Raw genomic sequence first — 20,886 nt, 5'->3', positions numbered from 1 at the left:
TCCATTGACGCTCAGCTCTACGGCATGTTCTCTTTAAATCAGACACTCTTTGGGTCTTCCATGGTATAACAATGCTAGAAGATTTTTTCACTGTCTTTTCAGGTGCAACTATGTCAACAGCAGCTCTTACTTTAGAATTAAATCTTTCCACCTTACTATTTACATTATTATTACTATTATACTGTAATAGTAACAAAAATAATTGTACAGAATGGATCTATGACATGTAAAACCTTACAAAATATGAATGGTGAACTTATTAAACACATATTACATGCATAATACATTTTTAATGGCGTCTCGGTTGTAACAGGTGTGGCTAGGGGCTTAAATGGGAGCAGCAGTCTGTCTTTGCAGGAAAGGGAGTGCATACTTTGATGAGCCATACGGTGTTTTGAGAAAGAGCACAGAGACTTTAGAACAAACGTAAAAATGGGATCCCTAGACAGCTGGAAATGCTAGACTTGAAGAGTGTGATGGTGGACGGTGATTGCTGATAACAGACATTTTTCATGCTGTAGGGAAACCATGCTTTACCCTCAGATTCTGTGGCGTAGCAATGGATTGTGCAGATTGTGCAAAGCACAAGGGCCTACGAGCTTGGAGAGCCCACTCGGGGCTGTATACCGTATATACTCACGTATAATTTGGGTCTTCAAACTCAAAAAATCGATTTATAAAATCAGACCACGACTTAATTTTTTTTCATCTTCTTGCCTTCTTCAATCTTGCATCAGTTCCTCAGGCACATCGAATTTTGTTACAGCAGCGCATTTACCAATTTTTTTCACTACTTCAAAGACGTTTAAAACCAGCTTCATATTTTCTTCTGATCGAACTCTTCATCGTAGATAAGGGATGCTCTTACGATAAAGGTGTTTGAGGGTGTGAGACACACAAGTCAGTGCAAACGTTGCTTCGGAATAGTTCAGGTATTACTGTGTAGTTACATAGGCACAATAGAGAGAAAGGTTAGGACAACATGCTGATGCTGCACCCACATAGAAAAAAAAAGGCAGTGTGCTCCATGGTTAGTATCTCAGGTGGGATATCATAATCTCTTGGACCAATAGTGTGAATTTTCCACATTCGAAATACCAGAAATTATAGCATAAAATCAACTTTTCCGTGGGAGAACTTATCCACGAGTATATATGGTAGATTTAAAATCACTTGCACAGTTCATTGCGTTATTAATTCACAGTTTTAGTGATGTGTTTGCACCATCACCAGGCATGTCCAGTCCAATCCATGATGATATTCCATATTCGGCAGGGCTACAGTTTACACGAATTTAGACTTCGGGAGTTCAGAGGCTAATCGGAGGCACAACACGTCCTAGTCCGCCTTACAGAGAAGTGCACATTCCCAAATTTGGTGACCTTTGGCTTGTCATAGCGGACATGAACGGAAGAAGTTTTGAAGGACGTCACATGAATAGTGTAAATATACGTTATAATTGTTACTTTTGTAGTTTGATTTGATGTCAGCAGTTTTTGAAGTTCGAACTCGTAAACGGTAAATAATAAAAATTCTGGTGTTAAGTTATGGTGCCTGTTAGTTGGCAGACGTCGAAAATTTGAACAATTTCACGCTTTCTCGCCATACAACGCCATGTCGGCCAGTAGCAGTGGATCTGGCAAACCTTTTAAGAGTGGTACTGCTAAATGTAAGGCGCGTCTGCAACAGAAACTGAAAAACGCTAAGCTTACCAAGATTTCTACCTGTCTCAAAACTGAGCAAGGGCCAGCGGTAGTAACTGAGATTGCTGATGCTGGCAAATTGGCGAAATGGTTGGAAGCAGGTTATGCAGACAGTGCAGTGAATGGAATGGTTGCAGCTACCGAGTCTGGAAAAAGCGATACAACGGCTTCAGATCAGGTGGTATCTGCTAAAACCGTTAAAAATGAAGAAACTACTAAAGACAAACAAGCAGTATATATGACAAAGAAATTTCCTACCGACAAGGCAAATGACACCTCACTTTATGATGTCCATTTCCTCAGAACTTTTGTAAAACAGGTCGATTGTGTAGTAATATCCTGTTAGCTGGTGTTGTCGTTTTTAATTTGTCACAAATTGAAATTGCTTCATTTCATAGCACAGGACAGTTTCTGCCTTCTAGCTTACATTGCATTTTAATCATCTTCCTTCACAAAGTTGTCTTGGAAAAGCAAGCGGGTCTACATCTTACTTATAATTAAGTACTACAACTACTTCTACCCACACCTCCCACGATTTACTTTGTTGTTGTTAACTTACAGCAGCTGTAATAAAGCGATTAAAAAAGTTATTACAAATTCCATTTAGAGAGACAGTTTATTTGTCACCAGTGTGTGATCTGATAGTGACGCGGACAACACTGCCCAGCCGGCCCCAAGGATCTATACTCGGCAAAAAAAGAAACGTCCTCTGACTTTCAAATGTTTTTACTTTCAGTAAACTTAACGTGTAAATATTTGTATGAACACTAAAAGAGTCAACACCATAAGACATAAACTAAAAATGTTTCACAATGTGTCCCTGAATGAAGGAAGGCTCAAAATCAAAAGTACCAGTCAGTATGTGGTGTGGCCACCAGCTGCTTGAAGTAATGCAGTGCATCTCCTCCTCATGGACTGGACCAGATTTGTCAGTTCTTGCTGTGAGATGTTACCCCACTCTTCCACCAAGGCACCTGCAAGTTCCTGGACATTTCTGGGGGGAATGGCCCTAGCCCTCAACCTGCGATTCAACAGGTCCCAGACGTGCTCAATGGGATTGAGATCCGGGCTCTTCCACTGCGAGGATGATCAGCTGTCCTTCCTGTCTCCCTGTAGCGCTGTCTTAGGCGTCTCACAGTGCGGACATGGCATTTTATTGCCCTAGCTAGCCACATCAGCAGTCCTCATGCCTCCCTGCAGCATGCCTAATGCACGTTCACGCAGATGAGCAGGGACCCTGGGCATCTTTCTTTGGGTGTTTTTCACAGTCGGTAGACAAGTCTCTTTAGTGTCCTGCGTTTTTAGAACTGTGACCTTAAATGCCTACTTTCTGTAAGCTGTTAAGGTCTTAACGACCATTCCACAGGTGCATGTTAATTAATTGATTATGGTTAATTGAACATGCATGGAAAACATTGTTTAAACCCTTTACAATGAAGATTTGTAAAGTTATTTGGATTTTTAAAACATTATTGTTGAAATACACAGTCCTGAAAAAGGGACGTTTCTTTTTTTGCTGAGTATAGTTGCGAATAAATTACTAACAGCTTTGTTAGACAGGAGGGGTCCACCTCGGTATGCTGCTCAGGGGCCTTCAGCAACCTAGCTTATGCCACTATTCAGAATTACCCTTGCTTTCGCAGGAATGGTCTTTGGCAGGATGGCGATTTTGGTGAGGGCACTCGATTATCTGAACCTCCATGATGAACAGCCTTTTAAGTGTTGCGCACACTACATCTAATAATTTATGTCTCATGATAAGTGGCTGTTCTGCATGATTCTGGTCAGAAGAACAAAGTGGCATGACTTTTGTTTCCAGATTGTGGATCCGTGTATAAAATGATTTGCCTACTTTAGGTATACGTATCCTAAGTGATGGCTTTCTCTGTATCTAATATTTGTATCTAATTTCGTACAATGAGAGAGTTAAGATTATAATATTAAGGCAGCACTGGAACACTAAAGCAGGCCCGCCGCTGGGGGGGGACAAATGGGACTCTGGTCCGGGGCCCTAACGGAAGGAGGACCCTTCACGCTTGATTTCTTCTATGCTGATGTTGTGTGTGTAGATATATATTCGGACAATTATTCAAGTTACATGTAATAGAAAAGTTAAATCATTTAGCTTACAACAATACAAGTGAGTATTTTAATAGCCGCATGCTCCATGCAAGTAGATATCGTGCTCGTGTCATGTGAAGCACGCTTGTCAAAGGGGGCCAGCAGCGGCACGCTTCTCAAAGACAAAGGAGAGCCGACGTCCTTGAGCTTGACGTTGAGTAGTATATTTGTTGTACAGGGTATGTGGATAATGGATTGACTTTGCTGCTGTAATTGATTACTTTTGTTTCACACACACAGGTGCTGTTCTGTCTCAGACAACAGCGATATTGTTGTGCACTATTGTGGATGTTGACGTGTATGGTGTAGCAGAAGTCCGTCTCCGTAGTTTGATAATTCATTCGCTTGGGTGTTAATTGTTGCTTTTAAAGCAGTGATGAGTGTGCGTTGGTTTTGTGTGTATCACTAAAGATTCTGGATCACCCGGATTTTTTGAAAACTTTGAAGTTTGATACAGCAAGTTACCATACTGATTGTACACCATGTAGATAACCCTAACCGTTAGTATATATTAAAATGTTCAGATGTTACTCATATTCATTGCATTGTTATAATTGTACCATTACACGTTAGATAATACATAGGCCTATTTTATTAATGTATTGTTTTAATTCCGCTACGCTCTTCCGTTAGCAATGGCTTTCCTTCTCGCAGTCAGACTTTGATGTGACAGAAGGCTTAACTCATCAAGTATGGTATTCATAAATGTAGCATTGTCGCTGTCTGATAAACTACATTTCGATCATTTTGTATACGTGTTTGAGATTGTGGCATGTGGGGACCCGGGGGACGGCAGAGCGGCCCACACGTACCCAGTTGTCTGGGGCCCAAATATTTCTGGCGGCGGGCCTGACTAAAGGCACTCCCTGATTACGAAGACATATTTTGTACACTGGTGCAGAATGACCCTACCATCTTCTTGTTTGCAATTTTGAATCTCATTTCATGGCAGATATCTCTTATGAAATATGGTGCGATGTGATTTGGCCTTCACTTTATTTAATACTTACAGCCTGTTAATGATCGTAGCTTTGTATTTAATGACGCAGAAATGGTAGCTGTCACATCTACCTATCTGTTTGTCTGTATGACGTGATGAATTGATTCTGTTTAGCTAGAAAAACCTGTAGCTGAGATACACAAAGCCTCAAATGTGTAGATGGGGAGTGTTGGTGTAATGTCCGTAGATCCATTCTCCAGCTTACAGGCTCTCCATTTATTTCTTTACAGATGACCTCATCTACGAGAATGTGGTAGAGCCTGGGAAGACTGCTGGTGACGAGTTATTGTGGAGCTCCAGTGAATTTGAAAGCTATGATGAACATTCAGACGGTGGAATGGAGAACAAGATGCCGGCACGCAGTAAGGTACTGGGGCATCTGGGATGGAATGGGTGTAGTATGGACCATTTAGAAAAGGGTCGCAGATCACTGCCTTGTTGAGCCACTCCTAGAGCACCACACGTCATTTCATCCTGGTGAAAACTGTAGCTTACACCCTTCCACACAAAAGGAAATGAGAAATAAAGACTGTCAGCTCTTTGTTTATCGACAAGCAGTGCTGTGTTTCCCAAAACTGGGCCTTACCTATGCAAGTGAGCAAGAAAGATTCATAGTTTGTGAATTTTAGCGTACGTATGAACACTAAATCTGAGGTTTGTAATTCAGTGCTCTTGCCATTTCATTGTCAATAGTGGTAGACACAGGAATAAGTCAGAATAGCATAAAATGTATTTTGCTCCGCAGAACTGGGTCAAAGACCCTGATGCACACTCCCACCCATTTTTAACCAGTCATAAACATTGTTTATCTGACTCCTAGTGTTTGGTATGTCTGGCTTCTCTGCAAAATAGAAAGAGATGCATTGCCTTCAGAAAGTATTTAGATCCCTTCACTTTTTTTTCACTTTTGTTATGTTGTAGCATTAGGCTAAAATCATTTAAGTTCATTTTTTTCCTCCTCAAGCAACACTCAGTACTCGAAAATGTCAAATAAAAACCGGATTTCAGAAATGTTTGCAAATATATTACAAATGGAAAAAAAATCACACGTCCTATTAATGCAAGTGTTTCGGACCCTTAACTCAGTACTTAGCTGAAGCCTCTTTGGCAGCGATTTCAGCGTAGCATTAAGTCTTCTTTGGTATGACAGAAGTTTTGCACACCTGAATTTTAGGGATTTTCTGCCATTTTTCTCTGCAGATCTTATTCTCTCTGCCATGCCACATGGGTAACTGTTAGTGGTCAGCTATTTTTGGGTCTCTCCAAAGATGTTTGGTTGAAGTCAAGTTTCAGGTTCTGGTGGGCTGCTCAAGGATATTCCTAGAGTCGTCCCTAAGCCACTCCTGTGTCATCTATGCGTTGAGCTAAGGAATCCTCATCCTGTTAGAGAGAGAACGTTTGGCTAAGTCTGAGGTCCTGAGTGCACTTGAGCAGGTTTTCATTAAGGATATCTCTGTAGTTTGGTCTACTCAGCTTTACCTCAACCCTGACTAGCCTTCCCATGTCCAACCACACAGCATGATGCTGCCACCACCATTTTTCATCGTTGTGCAGGGCATGAGTGGGGCCTAGTTTTCCTCTGACATGGTGCTAATCTTGGATTTCTCAGACCACACAGCCTAAAGGTCCTTTTGGAGCCTTTTTGCAAATTCTAGCAGCCTTTCGTTTGTCTTTTACTGAGCTTCTGTCTGGCCACTTTATCATGAAGCCCAAATCAGTGGAGTATTGCCGTGATGGTTGTCATTCTGGAATTATCTCCCATCTTCACACAGGCTCACTGGAACTCAGCCAGAGTGACCATCTTGTTCTTGGTCACCTCTCTTGTAAAGGTCCTTCTCCCACTATTGCTTGCCAGTTCTAGGAAGTCGGAGTTGTTCCAAACTTCTTTCGTTTAAGAATTATGGCATACACTTTGCACTTGGGAACCTTCAGTGCTGCAAGAGTTTTTTGTAGTCTTCTGCAGGCAGCTCTATCAACCTCATGACTTGGTTTTTGCTTTGATACACAAGGTTGGACCTTCTTTAGACAGGTGTGTGTGCCTTTCTTAATCTTGAATTGACGACAAGTGGACTCCAAACATGGCGTAGAAACATCTCAAAGACGATCAATAGAATGGAATAGAAAATTATGTTAATATTAATTGCACTGCTATGTATATACTTGTATACAATTTTTCTGGACAGTTTATGTGCCACATATGGCACATGTGTTGAACGTGATGGCGAAAAGGCGGAGACATTCCTGTAAATCATCTTTCACGTATGAAGTATGTTTTGTGAATAAATTGTTTTTGGCATTCAAATATTAACATCATTTTTTACTCATCCTGCACTTGACTCTGAATACTTGAGTCTATGTGACATTTAATTTACAAAAAAATTAAAAAATCCTTTTTTCACTTTGGCTTTTGCCACTGTTTAATGTTGCTTGAGTAGGGAACAAATTAATTTAAACAATTTTAGCATAAGGCTGCAAAAGTGAAGCGGATCCGGATACGTTCTGAGTACACTGTGTTTTTAGCAGTTCATTCACCCACCTGTTTTTCTGCACAGTGGTGATCCATGTCTTCTGTGATGAGTTTACATGAGCGTAACATCTTGAGTGGAACTTCTGCAAAAATTATTTTCACTTTTTCATTCATGATTTTATTTTAGTGTGCTTAAGGCAGCCAAAGTCTGTGAAGGATTCTGCACCCTGATGTCTCTCACACCACTTTGGCAAGTTGAGGTCATTCCTTTGTTCACCTCTGACCTCTTTCATCAAGTGGCATCAACCCTCTGGAGGTTTTAGCTGGTTCTGCATCTCAGGCCAGAGGCAGATATGAGTTAGGAGGATATGCCAACCTCTGTGTCCTCATCCCCACTGACAAATCTTTAATACAAGTTGTCCTCTTTTATTTTTCACTCATTTAGCTTATCTAGCTGCTAACGTCTGGCCAGATATTCCACCTTGCATGTCCCAGGTGGGCTGTGCCCTGGAAGCAGCTAGCAGTTAGAGAAAGCTGGCCAAGGAGCCCTGTCTATCATCAACATGCTGTATGTGCCATTCAATTACTTTCTGACAGACTGCTTGCTAGGCACTAACGATTCTGGTGTTGTCAATTGCTGGTATTTTCAGTGAGTAGAACCACCCATTTTTGTAGGTGCCAGATGGTCTCAAGGTTGTTTAAAGACATACAGGGGTATTTTCAGTAATTGATGGTTGTCAACCAACCCCCAAGCAGTTCTCTGTGCTTTAGGAGGCTTTAGGTTCCAAGCAGAGCCAATCGCTCCTTGTCCATGTTATAACTGTAGTGAGCCATAGCCAGCCTTTCACTGAAAACAAATTGAAAAGCACAGCCTGAGTGGCCAGCCAGGCTATCTTTAGTCATGCAACCCCTGAGGTATTTGTGGCAGATCCTTTAGTATTATGTCTGGTTAAGGCCTTGTGCCACAAAGATATGTCAACGTGACCATGTTTTGGGGCATTTCTTAAAACATTCTTTGGTGGTTTTTCCTAACGTAATGTGGAGTTGAGTGCCTGGGCACCCACAGTACTCACCCAGTAGTCTTTCAACAAGCAGCTTTTGTAACAGGGTGCCTAGAACTCCTTTTCAGCCCCAAATACTAAGCAGACTGGACAAAAATAAAATAAATAAAAAAATAAGCATTCCTTGCACAGATAAAATGAATCATCACAAGATGTTCCTGCACTGTCAGCGAGGCAGCGACACAGGAATGCTGCCAAGAAATAAGAGCTGGTGACTTCCTCTGTGCAAAAATAAAAATAAAGCCACTTAAGAGTTTAGCTTTTGTCCATTGCATTGTCTGAGCTGCAGCTGTTGTTCTAGAAAGGAGAAGTTGCTTCCTGAGAATTTGTGGAGTCAGTGGTCATATGGGATGGGTGAACATTTTAGATGGTTAAGCAACTACTCCAAGTTTATAAGAAGAAACCATCCAGAAGACATTAGTGTTGAGATGGCCTCTTTAAAGGCGTGGCTGGTCTTTAAGTGGTTCAACATGTTGCTTTCCTTACGGGCCACCACTGCACTGACTTGCCCATTGATTACGAGAATGAACTCTTCTCAGCTGGTGTCTGGATTTAAACATAAAGTGTATCATCTTCAGTTTTTATTTGTACATATATTAGTTATTTACATGTTGCTGTCTTTCCTCATTTGCTCACAATGTCATCGGTCTCGCTGTTCTGAGTAGCTGTTGCTGAGATGCTGGGCCATTTCCAGGAGTGTATGAAATCACAGTTATAATTTGGCCAGTGACTTAAATTTTTCCTGAATGTTCCTCAGCCTTTAAATTTTTTTTTCAAACATTGTTTCCAGAGTTTTGAAAACTAAGGAATCCAGTGATTTTCATTTTTATATAATACTAGCAAAATACCCGCGCTTCGCAGCGGAGAAGTAGTGTGTTAAAGAAGCAATAAAAAGAAAAGGAAACATTTTGAAAATAACGTAACCTGATTGTCAATGTAATTGTTTTGTCACTGTTGTGAGTGATGAGTGTTGTTGTCATATATATATATATATATATATATATATATATATATATATATATATATATATATATATATATATATATATATATATATGTATATATATATATATATATATATATATATATATATATATATATATATATATATATATATACATATATATATTTATTTATTTACACACACACATAAATATACATACATACATACATATATACATATATACACATACATACCATACACACACACATATATATAAATATACATATACATACATATCTACATATATACACACACAGCTATTTCGTATCAGTGCAATACGCTGCTTGTTAAAACGGATGACTCCCGCTCTTACGTGCAAGTCTGCGTGGATATTATGAACTATCGTATTTGTTCAAGTTCTATTTAAATTTTAAATAGAAGGAATTTTTATTTAGTCGACAGAAATATCTTTGGTAGGAATGGTAAAACAGACAGGAATATTATTCCTGAATAAATCAACTCTTAAACAACTTATAATATTTTGCTCTCCATAAAAATATATCCTGTCTAAATTATACAAGTTAGAAATAAAGTAAACGTTAAAAGAACAAACATTCAAATTTCTTTACTCTTATGTAATTTTATATAAAAATAAACTTAGATTTTAAATATCCCAAAAGATTTTGCTCTCCATAAAAATATATCCTGTCAAAATTATACAAATTCAAATATGAACATGCTGCATAACAAAACCTGGAAATATAAATAAAATGTGTTCCTTTCAGCAATAACAAATCAAATCATTCAGTTGTCTTTGCTCATATGTCATTTTAGAGCTGGACGCCTGGCATCTTTTTTTGGCCACAAGTTCGTTTCTGTTTGGTGTGAGGTTCTGTGTTGTGGAGATTCTCAGGATGGATTGCAGGTGCTCATCAGTGAGGCGACTCCTGTGTGCTGTTTTGTTAGTCTTTATCACTGAGAAGAGCTTCTCACACAGATATGTGCTACCAAACATGCACAAGGTTCGAGCCGCATGTAGACGGACTTTTTTTGTTCTTCAAAGTCACCAAAGCGCCGTGCAAACTCAGTGCAGTGCGCTCAGTTTATCAGCAAAGTGCGATTTGGGAACACCGTAGTGAGACTTGGTTTAACATTACTTGGCAACAGGGAAAGTGGGGCAAGTGGTTGTGTCTCCCATAAAAGCAGCTTCACTTGAAATCACTTTGTGATTGTGCACGGGTAAAACGTCCGCTGAAGTGTCAGATTCTTATTTAATTCTTCTGCTTTCTGTATCTTCTGCATTGCATTCAGGTTACCCTGATGTTTTGTCTCATAGTGCCGTCTTAGATTAAATTCTGTAATTACAGCCACATTAGCTCCACAAATGAGACACACGGGTTCAGTAAACATATACTCAGCCTCCCATCGGTTTTTAAAGGCTCTATTTTCAGAATCAACTTTTCTCTTCAGCATCGTGTGAACTTGCAGCATCATAAGCTAGACTTGATTAACGTGGTAAGTGTTCGCAAGGCAGCTGAAGCGCTGCATTATGGGATCTGTAGTTTATTGTGTTACCAGCGCTTCATATACCCGGCCATTAATAACAATAATACAGTATATAAAATGATCTCGGGGCGGATATAATTACGCGCGGGCGGATGTGGCCCCTGCCCTTGAGTTTGACACATATGGACTAAATAGAACTTGAAAAGATATATTTTTCAAATGTGATCGCGCAATTCAGATAGAGTTGACGCACTACAGCCTGCATGCCTCAATAAGTCATCCTCCCCTCGCTCTTACTTTTTACCGTTCATCTAATGAATACACTGAGTATGGCTTTACCAAAACAATCATTGATGGCGAATAAAGTATCCATTATTCGAGTATGTAGATCGGGATATATATATACATATATATATACCGCGTATCGCGGAGAAGTAGTGTGTTAAAAAGCTAGAAAAGAAAAGGGAACATTTTAAAAATAACGTAACATGACTGTCAATATACAGTATTTGTTTTGTGAGTGTTACTGAGTGTTGCTGTCATCAAGGATTTGATTATCATTATTTCTTTCAATCAGGTTCGTATTTGTAGGATGTGTTGTGTTCAAGTTACATTCCGTGTTTGTCAATCGTTGTAAAGATGACAGGTTTCATTCATCGATTCGTTTCTTACTGCATCAATAAACAGCTTGTCTTCTTCTTTATCTGAGACCTGACACACTGCATGCACGGGTTTTTTTTACACTGTCTTCCTTTAGCGGGACATTAACTTTTTCCACCGTGTGCTTTGTTTCCGCAGTAGCTGGATTTATGAATATGCTTGTATCAGACACTTCATATTTTTTGGTGCCTTTTCAATTGTGTAATTGGTTTTGTTCAGCTCTTTGGAACTGTTGCTTTTATCTGTGCACTGCGTCAGTTCACGTGAGCGCTCGGTGTACATGCATCGAAGGTTCCCAGCTGTGCTGGTGCCATCTCGTGCTATGTCCATGGCTGTATTTAATGTTACCTTTCTCTTTCTCTCGCAGTTTCGCTGAGTTTGTGTCAAACACCACCCTGACCATCTCATCTTCCTCTCCATAAGCACAGTCCTTCGCCCGTGAATATTTAGTGGAGTTTGCTATTGGATTGCCGCTGACGGACGGCCTTATATGGGCAGGCACTAAATTACAAACGCCAGCGGCAGCCTGTCTATGAACTTAATTTAAAGTGTAGGTTTACATCGTGCTTTGTTTCAAGTAGCAGAACTCATGAATATGGTTGTATATGTCACTCGCTCGCTTCTTATTGTTTCGCTGCCTTCTCAATTATATAATGCATGTCTTCCTGGTTTTCTATGTACTGCGTGATTACGTGGAAGGCGTGATGATGTCACACGAAACTCCGCCCCCACGGCGTTCAAGATCATCTCCATTACAGTAAATGGAGAAAAACAGCTTCCAGTTATGACCATTACGCGTAGAATTTCGATATAAAACCTGCCCAACTTTTGTAAGGAAGCTGTAAGGAATGAACCTGCCAAATTTCAGCCTTCTACCTACACGGGAAGTTTGAGAGAATTAGTGATGAGTGAGTGAGTGAGTGAGTGCTTTGCCTTTTATTAGTATAGATATGTGTGTGTGTGCCACTATATATATATAGGTAACCACCCATACAATCAGATCGAGATGGATGCTGTGAATATCTATATGTGTATATATATATATATATATATATATATATATATATATATATATATATATATATATATATATATATATATATATAATATAGTATTTAGTTTGCAAACACTTTAAACAAATAAGGTGCTTTTTAACAGCAGTATTCCCTTTACATAGTAGCAGTTAAAATATTTCTTGTAAATCTCAAGTTTAAACATTAATGTAATCAGATCAAATATAAAACCAAAGCTATTTGCCACTGCCAGGGCATTAACGATGTATCAGTTTGTTCTAGAAAAACAAGTTACCCTCAGAGTCCAGAGCCACGATCACAACATTAAAAAATGGCACTTTCCGAGCAACAGCAAATTAACATTTCTAAATCTGTTTTCTTTTTTATCTGAACAGATACCAGCAGAAACATTTTCTTTTATCAGGGAGCAGCATAAACAGTCTATGTTCAGTAACAACTCTTTGAGGGCTAGTGTTTTCAAAGCAATGGTTTCACACATAAATCAACGTAAAACGTCTGTTTGCACGGTGGGCTGGCTGTCTTTGTGAGACAGGTGCGCTGGAGTGTGGCAGTTGCAGTGAGATGTAATATGGTTTGTACCTCCTGTCATCACAAGTGTCTGTCCTCCCAGGCAAATGTTGCCATAAGTGCATCAGCTACTCAAGGCTTTCAAAATTACTAGGCTGACCCACCTTTTAAGGCGACCGACTTTTAAGTTGACCACTTCTTAAGGTAATTCAATATGTAGATCAATTTGATATTTTATACAAACTCATTAATTTGTTTATATTGCATTTGAGCGGTATTACTTTAATACTCATAGTTTCTGTTATTTTTGTGATGAAATTTAAACTTTTTTTCTATATTGAGGTCGCCCTTTTGAACCCCCCTGATATTTACTACGCGGTGTGGCATTTGTACTCCATTAACATTAATTATTTCCAGAGACATAATTTTGTCTATTTTTCCAGCGCATTGCGCTCAAAAGCAAGGGAACGATGGGAGCACCAGAACTCTGCTCACATCATGTCGCTTCGTACCGCAAGCTGCAAGTAGTAAGTCTGTGATAAGCGGAATACCGCTACGCTTTCCACTCACGGGACGGAAGGACAATCCCGACCGCTTTTATATAGTAAGAAAGAAGAAGAAGATATCGCACAGTCTGGAGTAGAAAATCATCTTTTTCCTGGAAAAACGAAACTACAAATCCCATCGTGCATTGCAAAATGGACAGAGCGTGTGTGAAACTCCGTGCCTGCGTAGCACGCATGGGACGGAAGGACAATCCCGACCACTTTTATATAGAAGGATAATAATAATAATAAATAATAATAACAAAAACTTTAATGCACGATAAAATAATTGTCGATGTTAATTAATGCGGTAATAACACGTTACCTTGCCCAGCCCTAATATATATCCATCTGTCCATCTATCTAGAGATAGAGATCAGGGGTCCCCTGTCCTGGAGGGCACTTACTGGCTGCAGGTTTTCATTCTAATCCTTTTTCTTAATCTGTGACCTGTTTTGCTGCTAATTCACTTCTTTTGAATTAATTTTAATTGACTTGGTTTTTTTAAGATTTGTTCCCTTGATTTCTTCATCGTTCCTCTGATTTGCTTCATTTCTTTCCTTAAATGGTACCCAAACAGAAATTAAATGTGTGAGCCAAGAGAAGACCAAATAAGTCAGGGCCTCAAACTCCAACCAATTGCTTAATTAAGCGCTGAGTCTTGTTGTTAATTAAACTCATTCTTTAATTTCATGACTTGTTGCTGCTCTCATTGTGCAATAGCATACTTTTTCCCAAATTGTTGATTTTCTATTTTCTTAGAACACCCTAGTAAAATGTTTTGGTGGCCTGAGCAGATCAACATTCCTGAGACCTTCACCTTTCTGTATTTTCAGATATTGTATGATCGACACAGTTTGCGGTCATGTTTTGGTTCATTTTGTATCTCATTATTTTATGGCAGCTAACTAAGGAAAAAGAAACAATGAAAGGGTCTGAGACTTCAAGAGCAAGTCCAATAAAACTAATTAAGAAAAGGGTTAGAATGAAAACCTGCAGCCACTGGAACAGAACAGAGGGGACCCTAAATATATATACTGTATATGTGTATGTATATATATATATATATATATATATATATATATATATATATATATATAGACTGCTCAAAAGAATTAAAGGAACACTTTTTAATCAGAGTATAGCATAAAGTCAATGAAATTTATGGGATATTAATCTGGTCAGTTAAGTAGCAGAGGGGGTTGTTAATCAGTTTCAGCTGCTGTGGTGTTAATGAAATTAACAACAGATGCACTAGAGGGGCAACAATGAGATGACCCCCAAAACAGGAATGGTTTAACAGGTGGAGGCCACTGACATTTTTCCCTCCTCATCTTTTCTGACTGTTTCTTCACTAGTTTTGCATTTGGCTACAGTCAGTGTCACTACTGGTAGCATGAGGCGATACCTGGACCCTACAGAGGTTGCACAGGTAGTCCAACTTCTCCAGGATGGCACATCAATATGTGTCATTGCCAGAAGGTTTGCTGTGTCTCCCTGCACAGTCTCAAGGGCATGGAGGAGATTCTAGGAGACAAGCAGTTACTCTAGGAGAGCTGGAGAGGGCCATAGAAGGTCCATAACCCATCAGCAGGACCAGTATCTGCTCATTTGGGCAAGGAGGATCAGGATGAGCACTGCCAGAGCCCTACAAAATGACCTCCAGCAGGCCACTGGTGTGAATGTCTCTGACCAAAGAACCAGAAAGACTTCATGAGGGTGACCCAAGGGCCCCATGTCCTCTAATGGGCCCTGAGCTCACTGCCCAGCAGCATGCAGCTCGATTGGCATTCGCCATAGAATACCAGAATTGGCAGATGCACCACTGGTGCCCTGTGCTTTTACAGATGAGAGCAGGTTCACCCTGAGCACGTGACAGAAGTGAAAGGGTCTGGAGAAGCCATGGAGAACATTATGCTGCCTGTAACATCATTCAGCATGAGCAGTTTGGTGGTGGGTTAATGATTGTCTGGGGAGGCATATCCATGGAGGGTCACACAGACCGCTACAGGCTTGACAAAGGCACCTTGGCTGCCATTAGGTATCAGGATGAAATCCTTGGACCCATTGTCAGACCCTATGCTGGTACAGTGGCTCCTGGTGCACGACAATTCCTGGCCTCATGTGGTGAGAGTATGCAGGCAGTTCCTGGAGGATGAAGGAATTGATCCCATTGACTGGCCACCACACTTTCCTGACCTAAATCCAATAGAACACCTCTGGGACATTATGTTTTGGTCCATCCAATGCCACCAGGTTGCACCTCAGACTGTCCAGGATCTCAGTGATGCCCTGGTCCAAATCTGGGAGGAGATCCCCCACAACACCATCTGTCATCTCATTAGAAGCATGCACCGATGTTGTCAGGCATGTATACAAGAACACAGGGGCCATACAAAGTGCTGCGTACAATTTTGAGTTGCTGCAATTAAATTTTGGCAAAATGGACTAGCCTGCCACATAATTTTTTCACTCTGATTTTTGGGCGTCTTTGAATTCAGGGCTCTGTAGGTTGATCATTTTCATTTCCATCAAACGATGTGGCATCCTTTCGTTCCTAACACATTACCCAGTCTATATCAGTATAGATATCCAGGAGGATTTCTTTTTCCCATTGAGATCTGATGTGTTTTCAAAGTGTTCCTTTAATTTTTTTGAGCAGTTTTTATATATATATATATATATGATATTGAACATGAATTACATTTTCCCTTGGGACCATCACATTATCATCTTTACTTTTAGTGATGACCTTTATTTGTATTTTCCAGTTGGTTACAAATTCTTTTTCTGTTGTTTGACTTGAGCATCTGGTCCATTTTGTTCAGATTATCTGTCCCCCTTTGTTTACCTAATCCCACACTGTATCCTGGGTTTGATCTTTTAATTTATGCCCCAAGCTTGGTTTATTTATTTCTTGTTTTAACATTTTTGACCTTCTGCTTGTTATTTTGACATCAAAACTTCTCCTGATTACCTTTTTATTTAAAACTACTACAGTACGGTCACTTTGTACGACAGGAAAATCACGGCATCCACCTTACTTAATGATGTGCTGTGGCTACAGGTCTGAACTTTTGTTACTCTGATTGGGATCTTTATGCTGACAATAAAATTTAAAATTATGCTTTCTTTTGAAGTGGAAATGGTAAAGCCTTGTCAAACGTAGCAGGGTTTTAGGTACTGAATAGACCGACATTAGTTGATCAAAAGAAAAGGACAAAGTTCAGATGATTTCTTTAGCTGCATTTTGTCCTTAATGAAGTTGGCTGCCCTGACATCAAATGCAGTGTGAAACGATAACACAAGGACACCTAAAAAGGACACAGAGGTTTGTAAAATAAGAAATGGAAAGGGAGATGGCGAGGGGTTGGAGACCATCTGCATGCCCTCTTTAACAAGAGAAAAAGTTCAGAATATAATCATTAACGCCTCACATCCACTGTAGCCTACCGCTACCGTTTGTCAAGAAGTGTCTGGTTCATACTCTGTGTGTTTCTTCAAGGAGCTGTGTGCTTATTGAAAGTGGGTTCTGGTGCCATTGCTTCCTAAATAACTTTGGGGATGGAAGGACCTCTGGAGTGACGTCCGTGTTTGCCTCGGGGCTCATCCTCTGGTGTGTAGAGTGAGAACGAAGAAGGAAGTGAAAAAGCTGATCCCTCAGGCTTTAGGGTTGCCATATCAAAGCCTTGTAGATACTCCTTATGTGCACCCTTGTGACAGCATTGTAGCAACAGCTAGTCAAGATGGTGAAGTTGATTATGTCATTAGCAAATAAGGAAAATCATTAATATGTGAAAAAAATAAATAAAAACAATGCCAAAAGTTACACGCTGGTGTAGAGCTAGACAGGAATCTGCAGTGGACTTTTGTAAATGTCAGTAAATGCTGACCTGAAACAAGCCAAGGAACATTTGACAATCCACCTGACCATCTCCATATCTGCCCATCTGTTCAGATGTTCATCACCTCTTATGTAGCTCTTAATCTTACACTCTTATTAATTAACTCTTTACCCATCAATGTTCTTATCCAGTCATCCATCCATCCATCCATCCATTATGCTCTTCATTTCCCCATCCTCTTTGTCAGACCTTATTTTCTTCTCCATCCATCCCTCCATCCATTTGGCATCTAGCAACTTAATGGTGGCTGCTTTCATCCTGACCATACGGCTGTTTGCATGAAATATTTGATTTCTAGTTTAACTGCCCACATTATTATTCATCCCCGTTTAGTTCAATACTCAACAATTTATCCATCCTTTTATTTTCTGGGCTTTTGGCTCCCTTATAATCCATCAGACTCCCTAACTCCTCATCCATACTAGGCATTTGTTTCTTCATCTAGGCAATCATCTCTGCATTTTCAATAACAGCTTTCTCAATTTTTCCACCCTTTCATGTCACCCATTTACCACTGTAGTTATGCGCCTAGTTAGCTATCCCCAGTCTAGTGATCCAAATTATTATTCATTCTTCTTAATTCCTTACACCACCCAGACATGTAGTTCCTTTCCTTGTCACTTTGTCATCTTTCCTTTCATTCATCTCCTTCTTCACCTTTTTGCTTCTTGTTTCCCTCAAGTCTGTTTTTTCAGATGTTCATCAATTAATCGGTATTCTTTCTTGGCCTAGCAACCCATCTCATCCTTTTTTATTGCATATCCTCACCCAGTTATCCTGAAACTGCATCAATAAAAGGTGTTGCTCCATGAAAAGAGTTTGATAATGTTATATGCCCACCATGTAAGCAATGGTTGTGCAGCCATTGAGGTAAGGAGCACTGTGTTTGGTGGCATTGTGCCTTTTCACGTGGTGATTACTCCAGTTACATCTATGTGCTTATAGATCCATGAACAGTTTGTAACAAAGTACCTGTGATAGCTGAAGCGTCCATACCCTTATCCCATTTTACTTTTCGAGACCAATAGGGTTCATAGTCGGAGCCACTTTAGGTCCTGACTGACCTTTTTCTTTCCCACTTAATGCTTTAGTCAGTTGCTTCTCACCCTGTACAACACTTTGCCTCTCCTCTGCTCACTTTCTTTTCTCTCCGTCTTTCTTTTTCTCCCTCTCCTTTGTATCCTCCTCCTTCTCTTGCATGGTGACACAAAGCTCTCTCCTGATGTACGCCGTTTGAAGGAGCGATATGCCCAGACAAAACGTGAGCTGCTTGCCATGCGGCTCGGTGGTCGTGATGTCACCCAGATCAAGCAGAGCTACGACATGAAGGTAATTATTTGGTGGGTGCATGTTTTTTTGTGATTTGTTTGCCGATTTGCTTTTTGGGACTTGATCGTATTTATTTGTTTGTTTGGTTTGAGTGTTCTAACTGCTTCAAGCTTTTTGCACATTCTAATGACTTTCTCTTGTTTGCAGTGTGCTTTGTGGCAGCGGTTACAGTAGGTTGGGAAGCCAAACATGGTCTTTTATTTGTTGATGTACTAACGGCTAACACACATATAAATGAAACCTTTTTTGCTGTACCGCGGGTACTTTAGCTTTCTCAGTGGTTTATTTTAAAGCTTTATGAGTGAATTAGGGATGTGCACAAATAACTGAATAACCAAATAACTGAGCACCATTAGATTACTCATAATAAAACAACAAAATACACCATTTTCAAACTTGCTCAGTCCTATTCAGGCTGAGTCAAATCTGTTAGGGCGGCAGTTCACTGCATGGTACACTGACAAAAAAAGGCCTTTAAGTCATACTGGGCCCATTGAGAAGCACCAGGTCTTCTGGTCTGCATGTCTTTGGAATGGAGAAGGAGCATCCACAGTAAAGACAATACAGACATGGTGAAAGTATGCAAACTCTGAACAGATAATCCAGGAGGTTGGACCCATGAGGCAGGAGTCCTAACCAATGTGCCAGTGCCCCTTTAGGTCCCTAAATGAGTTGACATCAATATGCTTGTATCTTTAGCACAGTACACAAATGATTAACAAATGATGAAAATGCAAACCGCATCATTAACAAATGATGAAAATCTGGGCATTCCCACGTATTGTAATAAAGCATGCTTGCCCGCAGCTGTCTGTTTTATTAACTCGCAGTCGACCTGCAGGCTGCATCCATCATACTCTCTTCCATTTTTATGTTCTAGAACAGGATTTCTTAGACCATGGGGTGTGTTCCAAAATATGTCACGGATTGCCAGTTTTGGGTTGTGAGTTACTGTTGTATGTAATGGTAATGGGTCGTGAATATAAGCAGTCCAGTTTTATGCCTACGAAGTCTACCGTCAACCGCATCCTGGCATGGAGGGTTCTCATTGAGCACCGATGCGAATATCGGCAGAGTTTCTTTGCAACGTTTGCCGATTTTCGTAATGTGTTTGACTCAGTTGATTGAGCTGCCCTGTGGGACATTCTGAGGGTTCGCGGGATCCCCTCAAGGTTGCTGGATATCATGGCCGGCCTGTACACTGGTACTGTGAGTGCTGTGCAGAGTGGAGGCAGAACCTCTGCGTTTTTCCCAGTTGATTCTGGGGTCCATCAGAGGTCTGTTCTGCTCTTACACTGTTCAGTGCTTGCATGGACTGGGTGCTGGGCAGGGTCATGGAGTCCAGTGGCTGTAGGTCATCTGTTGATGAAGAAAGATTCACTGATCTTGACTTTACTGACGATGCATGTGATCTTCACAGAGTCAAGGGTCTCTGATGGGGGCTCTCGAGAGACTGAGCGAGGAGTCACAGTGTCTGGGCTTGTGATAAAAACCAAGATCCAAACCTTCAATGTCCTCTTGGGCACAGCCATCAGCAATGTGTCTGTCTGCAGAGAGAGTGTCGACCGCGTCGAGAGGTTTACTTTCCTCAGCAGTGACATTCATGTCTCTGGTGACTCTTCCTGTGAAGTCAGTAGACGGATTGGGAGAGCATGGAGAGTCATGAGGTCGCTGGAAAGGGGAGCATGGTGCTGTGATATCTCTGCAAAAGGACGAAGTCTTTAGAGCCCTGGTGCTTCCTGTCTTGCTATATCGTTGTGAGACATGAATGCTGTCCGGTGACCTGAGACGAAGACTAGACTCCTTCAGTTCTGGGTCTCTTTGGAGAATCCTTGGGTACCGCAGGTTTGACTTTGTGTTGATTGAGCAGTTGTTCATGCAGTCCCAAATAAGGCACATTACCTGTAGTGCACCTGACTGTCAGCGGGTCAAAAGCAGTAATGTAGTATTGTTTCCATCATCCCTGTTATTATCTGTGTAGTGGTGAGAGTGCATGCTGTAACAATTATAAAATTGGTTTCTAAAATGAATGAAATAATTAACAGCAGACCTTCATTGTTAAAAGCATAAATTAACTTTACATCAAAAGGTCTTTTTTGAGCCATG

The 20,886-nt window shown here is 40.4% G+C and overlaps 1 protein-coding gene across 1 annotated transcript in view; it reads left to right on the top strand.

Moving 5' to 3' along the window:
• The window catches only part of arhgef10lb (Rho guanine nucleotide exchange factor (GEF) 10-like b), a 281,719-nt gene that overhangs the window by 99,466 nt on the left and 161,367 nt on the right, over positions 1-20,886 (top strand). The window contains exons 7-8 of the mRNA XM_039755432.1: positions 5,055-5,191; positions 18,664-18,780. Coding sequence (XP_039611366.1) covers positions 5,055-5,191; positions 18,664-18,780 — 254 coding nt within the window. The remainder of the gene's footprint in view (positions 1-5,054; positions 5,192-18,663; positions 18,781-20,886) is intronic.

This window comes from Polypterus senegalus, chromosome 6, assembly GCF_016835505.1.
Source record: "Polypterus senegalus isolate Bchr_013 chromosome 6, ASM1683550v1, whole genome shotgun sequence".
Taxonomy (NCBI): Eukaryota; Metazoa; Chordata; class Cladistia; order Polypteriformes; family Polypteridae; genus Polypterus; species Polypterus senegalus.
This window is presented reverse-complemented; position numbering and strand designations above follow the sequence as displayed.